This window comes from Phascolarctos cinereus, unplaced genomic scaffold (assembly GCF_003287225.1).
Source record: "Phascolarctos cinereus isolate Bilbo 61053 unplaced genomic scaffold, phaCin_HiC Scaffold_2;HRSCAF=192, whole genome shotgun sequence".
NCBI lineage: Eukaryota > Metazoa > Chordata > Mammalia > Diprotodontia > Phascolarctidae > Phascolarctos > Phascolarctos cinereus.
The window spans coordinates 409776228-409789115 of NW_027555625.1; the positions used below are offsets into that span (position 1 = coordinate 409776228).

The 12888-nt window shown below is 41.6% G+C and overlaps 1 protein-coding gene and 1 long non-coding RNA gene across 12 annotated transcripts in view; one reads left to right on the plus strand and one right to left on the minus strand.

Moving 5' to 3' along the window:
• The window catches only part of LOC110196053 (uncharacterized), a 193856-nt gene extending 190866 nt beyond the window's left edge, over positions 1 to 2990 (minus strand). For all 3 annotated transcript variants that reach the window (XR_013484905.1, XR_013484904.1, XR_013484902.1), the window contains exon 1: positions 2173 to 2990. This is a non-coding gene — a long non-coding RNA (uncharacterized LOC110196053). The remainder of the gene's footprint in view (positions 1 to 2172) is intronic.
• A 275-nt stretch (positions 2991 to 3265) lies between these two features.
• The window catches only part of CPEB4 (cytoplasmic polyadenylation element binding protein 4), a 73870-nt gene continuing 64247 nt past the window's right edge, over positions 3266 to 12888 (plus strand). For 5 of the 9 annotated variants that reach the window (XM_020969141.2, XM_020969143.2, XM_020969145.2 and 2 more), the window contains exons 1-2: positions 3268 to 3512; positions 3656 to 5885. In XM_020969141.2, coding sequence (XP_020824800.1) covers positions 4752 to 5885 — 1134 coding nt within the window. In that variant the 5' untranslated portion in view covers positions 3268 to 3512; positions 3656 to 4751. Of the gene's footprint in view, positions 3513 to 3587; positions 5886 to 12888 lie in introns of all 9 variants that reach the window. The other 4 variants (XM_020969137.2, XM_020969139.2, XM_020969142.2 and 1 more) reach the window with 2 other exon arrangements.

Genomic DNA, 12888 nt, shown 5'->3' on the forward strand with positions numbered 1-12888 from the left:
AGGAGCTGCATTCACAAAAAGGCTTGTTAATTGTGAACCTACATTAATAATAATACAGTAACTGGGAAAGTTGGGGGGCAGAAATAATGTTTAAAACTAAGAGAGCTTGCAAAGATTGCAAAATAGCAAACAAAAGGAAAAAATGTAACCTAGTAATTAAGTGCTGGCAAACAATGGTCCTTCCTAAGTAAACATGTATAGTTTCAAATACTAAAACAGGATGTATGCCAGAGGAGTAGTTTAATAGAATGCACTATCTGTACTTGGTTTCAAAATGCCTGTATCCTGTTCCTTAATTACCTACCATACTGTACTATGGTTTAAAACTTCCCAATAACCTTGGAACGGATGATGCCTGAGAAGTAACTCAATCGTTCTAGCACCTTTCTTCCCCATCTCAAACACTAAGAAGTGACTGTTCTATTTGGAAAAATATTGGACTGGAAGAATTGATAATGTGTTGCTAGTTGCTTTGAAATAAAGATGACCCTGGGCAAAACACTTAACCCTCTTTGCCTCAGTTTCTTCATCTTCAAAATGAACTGGAGAAGGAAATGGCAAACCACTCCAATAAGTTTGCCAAGAAAAATCCAAATGGGGTCATGAAGAATTGGACACAACTGAAATGACTCACAAACAATCTTTACTTATGATCTTGGATTTGTTGATAGATTTCAAGGGAGGGGGAATGTGAACTTGGATAGAAAAAAAGTTACATTTTAATTTTCGTTAACCCTTGTTTCTTTTATAATTCTATGTATTTTATTTTATGCTTTTAAAAACATCATTCTACAGAGTCCTTAGACTTTACCAGACTGTGAAAGAGGCCCACAGTACAAAAAAGTTTAAGAACCCTTGCTTTAAAATAGGCTTTACAGATGCATCAGAAGGCTTATTAACATTTCCAGAGAAGGCCACCAACTAGCAGTACTCTCTAAGGGGGGGGTGGGGGGGTGGACCGAATACCTGCCCAGACCTGTCCTCTGACTATTGCATTCCAGTTAAGACTCACACCAAGAACACTAAGTCCTATAATTCTGTAACAGAAAGTGCCTGACCTACCAACTCCAAAGCAATATTCTGATTTGAATATTTTTACATAAAATTAGTTTCATACAAACCAAGATGACTGATGCTTTTTAGGTATATTCTTAATTAGCATAAGGTATCCCAGTGCCTGATGGGAATGAACTAAGGAACATTTAAGGTGATCTGGCAGACCTTGAAAAACTAGATCTGGTTCTTTGGAAAAGAATACCCCACATCTACTAAGGAGAGTTAAGTCACCGTGGCATGGGGCTTTATCCGCGTAAACGTATTTGTTCACTGACCGTGATCTACCAGTTTCTGGGCAGTAAGTATTCCAGAAGATGAGGATGGGATATTTTTAAAAAGACACTAATGCTTTATGCTAATAAGCTAGGACTTGAGAAATTCGAAAGAGTAGATAAGGTCTGGCCCCTACACTATATGGAGCAATGGGGCGGCAAGCAGAAGTTAGGCCTCCCATTGAGTTAAGTAGGTTGAATTTGTAGTTGATCTAAGAAAGACCTATTGTTTTTTAAATAACTTTTACATAAGGGCGTTACAGACCAGGAGTTGGTGTTTTAATTTCTGGTATTATCTTTGGTTCTGTTGCCTCTAACCCAATCGACCCCAAACATGTGTTTATATATTTTGTCTAAATTAGCCTTAGACTATAATTTTAAAGTAGAGCACTGGAACAAGGTAGGAGCCACCAGACCTAGACTCTAGAACGAGGTTTGCTGTGAAATTAGCTGTGAAACCTTAGAGAAATCACCTCCTTCTCCGGCTTTCAGCTTCCTTCAACACAAAAGGAGGGATTTGGACTACATGATCCCTTCTAAGGTCCACTGCACCATTATGCCCTTATACTCTAAAAACTGGCTTTACGCTTGGATCCGCTTCAATAACAACCGAGTATCGGATAAAACCAAGGTAGAAGATGCCAACAGGACACGGGTTTAAATTCCAAATCTGCTCCTCTGTACCTCCATGAACAAGGGGGAATGATGCAGAGGCCTTTTTTCCTCATCAGACCTTCCCCCTCCTCCCCCCGCCCAAGGTGATCTTTCGCACCCCTTTTTATCTCTAATACTGTATTGTCCTAGGAACATAAACCAGCATTTTGAAAGCCTGGCAAAAACGTACCGCGAGCCATTAGGAAGCGGCACTGAAGAGCGAGGAGGCGAGTTCTGTGACCTTGAGCAGGGTCACCTTCCTCGCTGGGCCCGGCTCGGGATCGGGCAAAGGAGGGTTTGGCTTTGACAATGATTTTAAACCTCGGCCGTGATGTCCAGCACGTCTGGAACCTCGGGCAAATTTCTTAAGGTTTTCCGAGGGGTGAAGGAGAGATGGGTCTTAGTTCACGGGCACAGTCCCTTCCGGTTCTAAATCTGCCATCCCAAGCCCCGGGACAAGTCCATCAACTTTTCTGTAAAATAACGGGGCAGACACCCCGGGTCCCTTCCTAAACCGGGATAAGGTGCGGTCCGGGCCCAGGCTGGGATCACTTCCCCTCGGAACCAAGAGGCAGCCCACCCTCCACCGCTACTGTGCAAGTCATCCAAACTCCCTCGGCCAAGGAGGCGGGGCCCGCAGCGCAAGGTGCCGGGCCTCCGGGTCAACCGCAGTCAAGGAAGCCACACGCCCGGCCAGGCCCTGCCCTGTCACGCGCCTACGGCCGAGGCCAGAAGAAACGCAGCTCTCGCCACAGCTGGGTTGCAGCTCTGACCTTTCCAGCTGCGCAGGCAGGGCAGGCAGGGCAGGCACCGCCTCGCCTTCCAGAGCCCTCCGGGGCGGAGCCGGGACTGGCGCACGTGACGCCCGGGGCGCCACCTTGACTGTGGGCAACGCCGCTCCCCAGCTTTTCGCAGGTCGTCGGTTCAGTTCCCTAACACCCCGCCTTCATGCCTCCCGTGGCAGAGGGGTCTAGGTCTCTCCCACTCAGCTCGCTCTTCTTCAGTCGCCTCCCAGTCAGGGAAGAGAATCAGCAATGGGTTCCTTTGCCCTCACCTAAGATGGCGACGGGTCGAGTTTACTGAGAGGGTGGGGGAGGGGAATCCAATCTAATGACCTTAATGGGCGGGTTCCAGTTTGCTTGGGCGTCACCGGAGGTATCTTTTCGACCTTTTTGGGCGGGGCCCAGATAAGGAGGGGGTGTGGTCACCACAGAACCCGCTCACGGATTGGTCTTTTGGTGGGCGGGCGGGGCTTCGCGAGGCGCCCCGCCCCTCCCTCCCCGAACCGGAAGTGTCTCTTGGTCTTTCCAGCTGGTTGTCATTTCACTCGGCTCGGTCCTGAGGAGGAGTCGGCGGCGGCTGCGGGGAGACCGGGCACCGGGAGGCGGTGGCGGTGGAGACATCAGAGGAGGAGGAGGAGGAAGACGAGAAACCGAAGAGGAAGGAGAAGGCCGCGGCGAAGACGGCACTGACTACGGGGCCAGGAGAGACGGCGGCTGCGGCGGCCCAGGAACCGTGAGGAGAAAAACTGTAAATAATTATTTAAATTTTTCGGGGGGCAGAAAAGAAAGAAAGGGGGGCATTTCTCCATTAGAATAATCGCAGTGTTGGTTTTCTTGTTTTTGTTTTGTTTTTTCGTTTGTTTGTTTTTTTGTGTTTTTCTTCCTGCGGAGAATCGAACTGAGAAACCGAACAAACCGCCCCCGGGTCTCATGAGGGAAAAAAACCCCCGGAGCCGCAGAGAGGGGACGAGGCAGAAACCGCAGCAGCAGCGGCAGGACCTCCCTTCCAGACCGCCCCAGTTCCCCCCGCACGCCCCGGCCGGCGGCTGCTGAGGCCCCCCCGTCTCGTTTCGCCCCCCTCCCCTCCACAGTGAATCGCTTTAATCCTTTCTTAATCTCGGTCCCCCCTAGAGAGAAACGGGTGTTTTCAGCCCATTTCATGGGGGAGAGGCGGTGGGGGGGGAGACCAGAAGCAGGAAAAACAGGAGCAGCAACAGCAAGAACTGCACCAGGAGCAGGAAGAGCGGCGGCAGCAAACCAGCCCCAGGAGCGAGAACTGCCCCAGGAGCCGCAGAAAGGGCAGAAGCGGCCCCGGGGGCCGCAGACACCTTCCTGCAGCCCTCCCGTTCCTCTTCAATGCTGATTTCCTCGACTGAAATTCTGCTTCCCGGAACCAGGAATTCACCCCGTTTCTTTCTTTCTCTCCACGTAACATAATATCTTTATACATAAATATATAATATATAATGTTCTTAAATTATTCCTGATTTAAAAAAAATTTTTTGAGCTGCCAAGAAAAGACGTCTTCTCCCCTAATCCTTAAAAGATTTCATATGTGGGTGAGTCAAAACTGCTGAGGAAGAACATATGATTGTTAAATTATAGATATATTTTTTACTCTGCGCAATGCTTATTCTTCTACATCCATAAATGCTTCAGAAGCTCTGTTTTTGTCATTCATGTGCATTTTCCTTTGGAAAAAGAAACCACCTATTTTACTAACCAAAGACTTGATTTTTTTCCCCTTCCTACCCTCTCCCCTAGAAATAAACACAATTTGACTCATGTCCATATCTTAAGAGAGATTTTTTAGGTTTTCAGATACCAGAATTCCAAATCAGAAATATTTAGGGTGGGGATAAGCTGGGATCACTGAGCTATAATAAGACATTTCTAGAACACTCATTTTGGGTTGGAGGAAAGGAGGCAGACTTAAGCACTAGGTTGTCATTTTTTGTTGTAAGAATTCAGATCATAAAAATAATAAATGGGGGATTACGGGTTTGGAGTGCTGGTGCAAAACAATACTGGGAATAAATCAGCTTTTCCAGTCAGATTTCATCCACATCTGCAGCCTCCACACCATCATCAAAATGCAACCCCCAGCCCTGCTGCTTTTATAAATAATAACACAGCTGCCAATGGCAGTAATGCTGGGTCAGCTTGGCTCTTTCCTGCTCCAGCTGCCCATAACATTCAGGATGAGATTCTGGGGTCAGAAAAATCTAAAACTCAGCAACAGCAACAGGAGCAGCAAGATTCTCTAGAAAAGCAGCAGCTTTCCCCCAGTCAAGGTCAGGAAGCAGGGATACTGCCTGAACCCGAGAAAGCCAAATCTGAAGAAAATCAAGGAGACAGCTCTTCAGAAAGTGGCAGTGGGAAGGAAAAAATAAGAATAGAATCACCAGTGTTGACAGGATTTGACTACCAAGAGGCTGCAGGGTTAGGGACTTCAACTCAGCCCTTAACATCCAGTGCATCCTCTCTTACTGGTTTCAGTAACTGGTCAGCAGCTATTGCTCCTTCTTCCTCCACAATAATCAATGAAGATGCGAGTTTTTTTCACCAGGGTGGTGTCCCTGCTGCTTCAGCTAATAATGGTGCTCTGCTGTTTCAAAATTTTCCGCATCACGTCAGCCCTGGCTTTGGAGGCAGCTTTTCCCCTCAGATAGGACCCCTGTCTCAGCACCACCCTCATCATCCTCATTTTCAACATCATCACAATCAGCATCAGCAGCAGAGGAGGTCTCCTGCTAGTCCTCATCCACCTCCATTTACACACCGAAATGCTGCTTTTAATCAGCTGCCTCATCTGGCCAATAATCTAAACAAACCGCCCTCCCCGTGGAGCAGCTACCAAAGTCCTTCACCTACGCCATCTTCTTCATGGAGCCCCGGTGGTGGAGGATATGGTGGCTGGGGAGGAGGCTCCCAAGGCCGAGATCACCGCAGAGGACTCAGTGGAGGAATAACACCTCTCAACTCCATTTCACCCCTGAAGAAAAACTTTGCAAGCAATCATATTCAGCTGCAGAAATATGCTCGGCCCAGCTCGGCTTTTGCTCCCAAATCTTGGATGGAAGAGAGTTTGAACAGAGCTGACAACATTTTCCCTTTTCCGGTGAGATTCTACCCCATTAATAAATTAAAATTAGAAAAAAATATAAAATTACATACCTTTTAACCAAGAGGATTTTGATCATGTATGTTCTCCTCAGATCTTTTTTAGTTTTGTAATCAAGTTATATGATATACATTTTTGTAGTAGCAGAGAAATGAAAAAAAAATTCAACTAATTCATTGATATTTTATAATTGTAATCAGTCTTTTCTGATTATATTCCTGAAGATAATCTTTAGAAATTGCCATGAATATCAGATAGCTTTCAGCAATTGCAGATGTGAATTACAATACCTTCTTGAATTGAATTAAGAATGATAGATTTTTTCCTATGTATTAAGTAATAAGAAGTGGACTGAATGTTAAATCTATGTGTATATATTTATATATTAAATATATTTCATTTTAAAGCTAATTAACATTCTCTGCACATGCAGCAAATAAGTAATCCAATCCAATTGCATGTTTTACTGTAGTGTTAATGAGAATAAATTGAAAGTGATTTTTGCATCAGTTTTCTTACTATTTAAAGTTTAAATATAAAATCTCTGAAGCAATTTATTTGAACAAGTCTAAATTGACAAGTTCAATGACACTAAATTTAAAAAAAAAACCTGTTACAAAATCCGTTTTCTACCTTGGGCTAGCAAGGACTCAGAGTAGGAGATAATCTGAATGTTTTCTTTAGCCATGTTTAGTTCTGTGTACTTTGAAACAGTTGAAAGCATAATGACTGTTTTGTGATGATTTTAACTCATTTACTTATGTTTTGATAGCGATATTAGGTTGTAGAAAAAGAAGCCACTACTAAAAATAGACCTGGTCTAAGTAATATCACTTGTTGGTTTTCTCTGTGCCAGTATAGCCTTACACTGTCAGGAGTGCAGGTTGTTTGACATTTTGAATTAATGAGCAATAGATATAGTTTGTGGAAGTTTAAAGCTGTTTCATAAAAGACCTATTGGCTCAGATGATGTGAATGAGAAAGTCAGTTCAACAGCAGATGTATAAACAACTATATATCTCTGTGTGTGTGTGTGTGTGTGTGTGTGTGTGTATGTGTGTAGTTTTTCAGGATCTTTCAAGCAAGGATAAAAACAGATTGCAAAATAATTGCAGTTTCTAGATCCAGCGTCAGCATAAGTTGGATGACCTATTTTAATAAATAATTTTGGGGTAAGAGATCATTAGATAAAAGGAGCCCTGTGTTCTTTAGTGTCAGTAATTATCTACTCCTTGTACCTCAAGATGAAAAATCTTTCATAAGGACCATTTTAATGGAGTACCTGGTCTTAAATGATTACCTTAAATTCTATTTCATTTTGTTTCATGATAGGCTTACCTATCTTAGCTGTCCTTATCAGGAGGCTCCTGGTAGTAGAGTTTAGGAAGGATTTTTGATACTTAAACTGTACAATAATCATAGGATTTTAACAATTAGTAAAAATATTTAAGACATTGCAGTGGACGTGAAGGTTATTCGAGTGGGAAAGCTTTTAATTCCTGGCTGTTGAATCTTTTAAAGGAAACAAGTATTACAAAGGTAATTTTATGAACTATTAATTGTTTTATTAAAAATTGTTAAAATATAAGGTGACCCTTTACATTTTAACTGCACTAAGGTTTAGGTCATTAATTTAATTCCCAATAAATGTTTTCATATTGCTCCTGTATTCTGATAGTGAACTTGTTTGACCTTGTATGTTTTCCATACCCAGGTGTTTTGGCATTGGTAAAAAGGCGTTTGGGGAGAAAGACAATTTAAGAAAATAAGTAAACCAAATGATATATTCCTGAGATTTGTGCTTATTTGCATATGAGGTTAATGAAATGTTTGAAATTTGTAGTCTTGATGACCAAAGCTTTTTCTAGGTGATTAAAAAGAAAAAGATGAATATAAGATGGAGATATAGAATTCAAGACCATTGTTGCATTTTAATACCTAAAAAAGCTGATATAAACTGATTTCTCTGTTAGAATCAGTTATGTGTTATTCTGGAAGGAGAAAAATGCAGGGCTGTTGCATATACTTCAGGAATTACAAGTTTAGAAAGAGCACTGCCAGATTTCAAATCCCTTTTACAGGGTGAGAGGTTTAAAACAAATTAAAAAACTTTGACTTTAAGTTCTTAATGGTTTTGAAAATCAAAAGTAATTTGAGCTGACTATAAACCATAATTCAATGGATACAGTTTTTGTTGGAGGGGATTAAATTTGTGTTATTTGAATTGGTTGTGTCTTGGGCTTCTCAAAATTTTGAGAATGAAATTGTGGATTAACACTCTGAGTAGTGTGCTAGCTTCCTGTTTGCAGAGAATAGGGTTGATTTTTTTGGTTGGTTGGTTGTTTGGCTTTTTTATGTGGATCACAATGATGGTTGTGTGAATAGAGAGGCATTGCATGTCAGAGATGTGGAAATAGAAACGGCAAGATCTGAGAACTTATTGGATAAATGTATTGCAGGAGAATGGATAGTTAAGGATAACACCAAAGTTATGAGCAGGAGATGGGAAGAAGGGCAATATTTTCTATAGAAAGAGAAAGTTTGGAAGAGGGCTGGGTCTTTGTGTGTGTGTGTGTGTGTGTGTGTGTGTGTGTGTATACACGTATGTGTATATATATATGTATGTGTATATATATATGTATGTGTGTATATGTGTGTGTGTGTGTGTGTGTGTGTGTGTGTGTATTGGGATAAGTTGGGACACCTAGTCTGAAATATTTGGTAGTTGGGAAGAGCTCGAGGCCTGGAGTCAGGAAGACTTGAGTTCAAATAAGGCCTCAGACACTTACTAACTGTGTGACCCTGGGCAAGTCACTTAATTTACTTTTTGCCTTAATCCACTAGAGAAGGAAATGGCAAACCACTCCCATGTCTTTGTCAAAAAAAACCCATGGACAGTATTGGTATGCTCTTGCCCACAGGGTCAGGAAGAATCAGATATGACTGGATGATTGAACATCAATTTGGGAGTGAAGCAGAAGGGACGACTAAATATTTAAATGTGTAAATCCCAGAGATGACGGTAAAACCAATAGAAGTTAATGAGGTAACCAAGAGAAATAGGGTGGAGAGTGAAGAGGGCCCAGTATTGGTAACACCTGCAGAGGGTTTGATGTAGAAGTGGAGTCAGCTGTATAGACCATTTTTCATAGGACTTTGCCTTCAAAAGGGAGGAGAGATGTAGGATGATAACGTGAGGGAGAAATAGGGAAGGTTTTGTTGGGGTTTTTTGTTTGTTTTTATTTTTATTTTTTTAAGAATGGGGAAGCTTGGCTCTGTGTGAAGGGAGAGATTACAGATTAGAGAGAAGGGAAGATTGAAGGGACTATTGGACAAGACTGGAGTTAATGGGATTAAAGTACCTGCAGAAGGGTCGTATCTGGCACAGACTGAAGCTGTCTTATCCGAGACTCGAAGAAAGGAGGAGAGATTGGGAATACTGTCGAGGAACTTTGAGAAGAAAAGAAGTGGTGAACAGTGTGCTTAGAGCAAATGGTCCCAGCTTTCTCTTCTCAGTTGAAAGGGCAGGGACTGGCATGGGAGGCTTGAAAGAGAAGTTTGGAATAGCTTCTGTGGGGAGTGAGATAGGGGATCAATTAGGGAGGAAGCCAAGGACTGCCTGGCAACATACATTTGTAACGTGTTTAGTCAGCATGATTGTGTGACTTCCTCCAGTTGTGTTCAGCACCATCCACAGGGAGAGTGTAGGTAGATGGGAGTGATCCAGGCCTGGTGTTCAGCAAGGGTATGTGGTAATAGCACAGGAGGTAAAGAATTTGAGCGTATAGGACGAGTAGAGTCCCATTGGTTAATTGTAGGATCAGAATGAGGAAGGAAGGAAAGTGAAGTCAGAGTTGGCCTGATAGGATGGAGAGATTGGAGACCTCAAGGAGAATCAATAGGTTTAGTAGGGATGTAGCATGAGGAGAGATGAGACGATAGAAGGTTATTGTCAAATTGAGTAATGTCAAAGTTTTTGATCAAGGAAATAGAACATTTGTGAATAAGGCGAAAGCCATGGTGTGACCCTCACTGTGTGTCGCTGAGGTGGAGTGGAAGATTAGATCTTAGGATCTGAGGAGATTGAGGACCTGGGAGCTTAAGAATATTTGAAGGACCATCATCATGAATGTTGAAAGGCTATGTAGTCTTGGAAGAGAAGACAGTGATGACCCAGGTACTGAGTGTGAGAAAAGAGAGCCAGTGGCCTGGTGTTTGGTAGACAGCAGCTAGGTTGATCTACATAAGGTGAAACATTTTCATTCAGTGAACTTTAAAGGAGGAGAGGGTGCTTGAGAGATGGTGAAAAGGAGGGAGTTTGGAAGCGGCAGTATGATGTGCTGCTGTTTGGCCTGAAGGGGGTATGAGTGAAGGTGTAGGCAGCAGTGAAGAGGACACCCCGGGGTCCAGCGCTGCTTAGTCTCAGTGGAAGGGTTATGATAGATATTAGGCAGCTAGATGGTGCAGCAGATAGAATGCTGGGCCTAGAGTCAAGAAGACCCAAGTTCAAATGTGGCCTCTACTACTTATTAGCTGTGTGAGTCTGAGCAAGTTATTTAACCTCTGTCTGCCTCAGTTTCCTTAACTGGGGATAATAATGGAACCCACCTTCCAGGGTTGTTGTGAGCATCAAAAGAGATAATATTTATAAAACACTTAGCACATATGCTTAATAAATAAATATGCTTATTCCCTTACCTTGCCTTCATTATGGGACAGCTAGGTGGCATAGTGGATAGAGTGCCAAGTCTGCAGTCAAGAAGACTCATCTTCCTGAGTTCAAATCTGGCCCCAGGCACTTGTTGTCTGTGTCATCTGGGCAAGTCACTTCACCCCGTTTGCCTCAGTTTCCTCATCTATAAAACGAGCTGGAGAAGGAAATGGCCAACCACTCCAGTATCTCTGCCAAGAAAACCCTAAATGGAGTCACAGAGAGTTGGACGAGACTAAAACAACTGAACGATAGCAGACCTTCATTATGGAATAGGAATTCCAAAGGGCAAAGTGGAAAGGTTGGGCAGAACTGGAGTGGGACATGTGCACACGTGGTACATATAAAGAATGAAAAGCAATGGTTGACAATACTTTATTTCTGTGTAGCCTATGATTAAGTAATATGGGGATAGGGAAAATAACAGATGGTGGGAATTTGCTAGGCATAGGAGTAGCATTCGGTGACAGATGAGTTATCATACTTATAGTCATCCCAGTGTAATTATTGCTGTGGGGCAGCCTTGGTTAAGGTCTGCTTCTTTTTGCTGGGTGGGTGCTGGCCAGTTAGTGTTGCAGAGGCAGAAGAAGGCACCAGATCAAATAGAGCCTTGGTGGTGTTCCTGCTTCCACAGGCACAGTTGAAATGCTACAACTGCAAATTCAGATTCTGTCTTCTGATCACCACTTAAGTCTTTGTTTTAGAGATGCTGACTTTGACAGGAAACGTGTTTCAAAGCGTGTGAGAAATGGGCAGCTACACATGTAATTCAGTTTAATATTAGGAAATTTTTCATGTACTACAGGAAGCATTTCAAACAATAATAGAGTATTTAAAAGTAATATAGCTTAATGAAATAGATGTTTTATAATGGTGGCATTGTGTAGAATGTCATGGTATTTAATATTAAGGAGAAAACTGCAGAACTCATGTTAATACCACTCAGTGCTTATTTCAGACTTAGAATTAATTGGGTGGAATTTGACAGCTGCATAGTATAGTGGATAGAGTGCTGGACTTGAAGTCAGGAAGTTCTGGCTTCAAATTCAGCCTTAGACATTTATTAGCTGTGTGTCCCTGAGCAAGTCAATTAATTTCTCTGTGCCTCAGTTTCTTCATCTGTAAAATATACCTACCTCCCAGAGAATCAAATGAGATAATGTTTGTAAAGTGCTTTGCAAAGCTTAAAGTACTATAGAAATTCTATTATTATTATTTTCATTATTTTGTTCCAGCATTTGTAGATATTCACTTTTATATTGCTAGTGAAAATGCAAATTTAATTAATTTGGCTAATTCCTTTATATGTGTGTAAGCACCCCAATGGGTTAGAGAAGAGCAGTATGTTTGAATATGTGTTCCATACTAATGGTGTAGAAGCATTAGCAGTCCGAAGGAATGAATAATCCCCAAAGTATAGCTGTTTGACTTTGGGAATGAATATTTAGGGAATTGTTGATATTACAGATTTATTTTCCAAAACATCTTTTATTTTGATCAAGATCATTCTAGTAGAGCTTATTTTAACGTGGATCCAATTTAATAAATATTTATTAAGTACCTATTACATGCAAGGACTGGAGATAAAAAACAAAAAAGAAAATAATCCTGCCTTCAGGGAGTTTATTTTTTTAACCATTCAGATTGCATCCCTCAGATATAACCACCGTGAGTGAAATCTTTATTTTAAATACATCCTAGCTGACATTGGGGAAGGCCTAACAGTAAGTTATGTGCAGGTTGTCAGGGAGAAGTCAGTTGCTTAGGATTAAAAATTAGCTATAGATAAAAATTGACTGTAGATTAATTGTTGGAAGTAGAAAGATCACAGTATACATTTAGTTCTTGTCTTTCATGGATTATTTAATAACATAAATTTAAAGTAGTTTGTACTATTTTCTAGAATTTTGATGTAGGGGGTATTCATGCTTTAGGTAGTTGGCTGGACTAGCTATCAAAGACCCCCACTATTGTTTGAAATAGTCACTTTAGTGAGAAAATTTCTGAGAAATTTATCATTGTTACTTCAGTTTATGATGTAATTGTGGATAAATTTTTCTAATACTGTGGTCAGTGTTTTTGTATTTTACACATTTTAAAACTTGAATATTGAAGTCTTGAAGAATGGGAAACTTTTTTGAAAAAAGTTTCCTATTAGGTAAAAATAATTTAATGTTACAACAAATCATTAGTTAGATACTATAGCAAGAATTTGGGGAAAATGTGGAGAAAACTGGTAGAGAGTCTTACTCAGTAGATAACATGTTTTTCTTTGTAGCAACTATACTA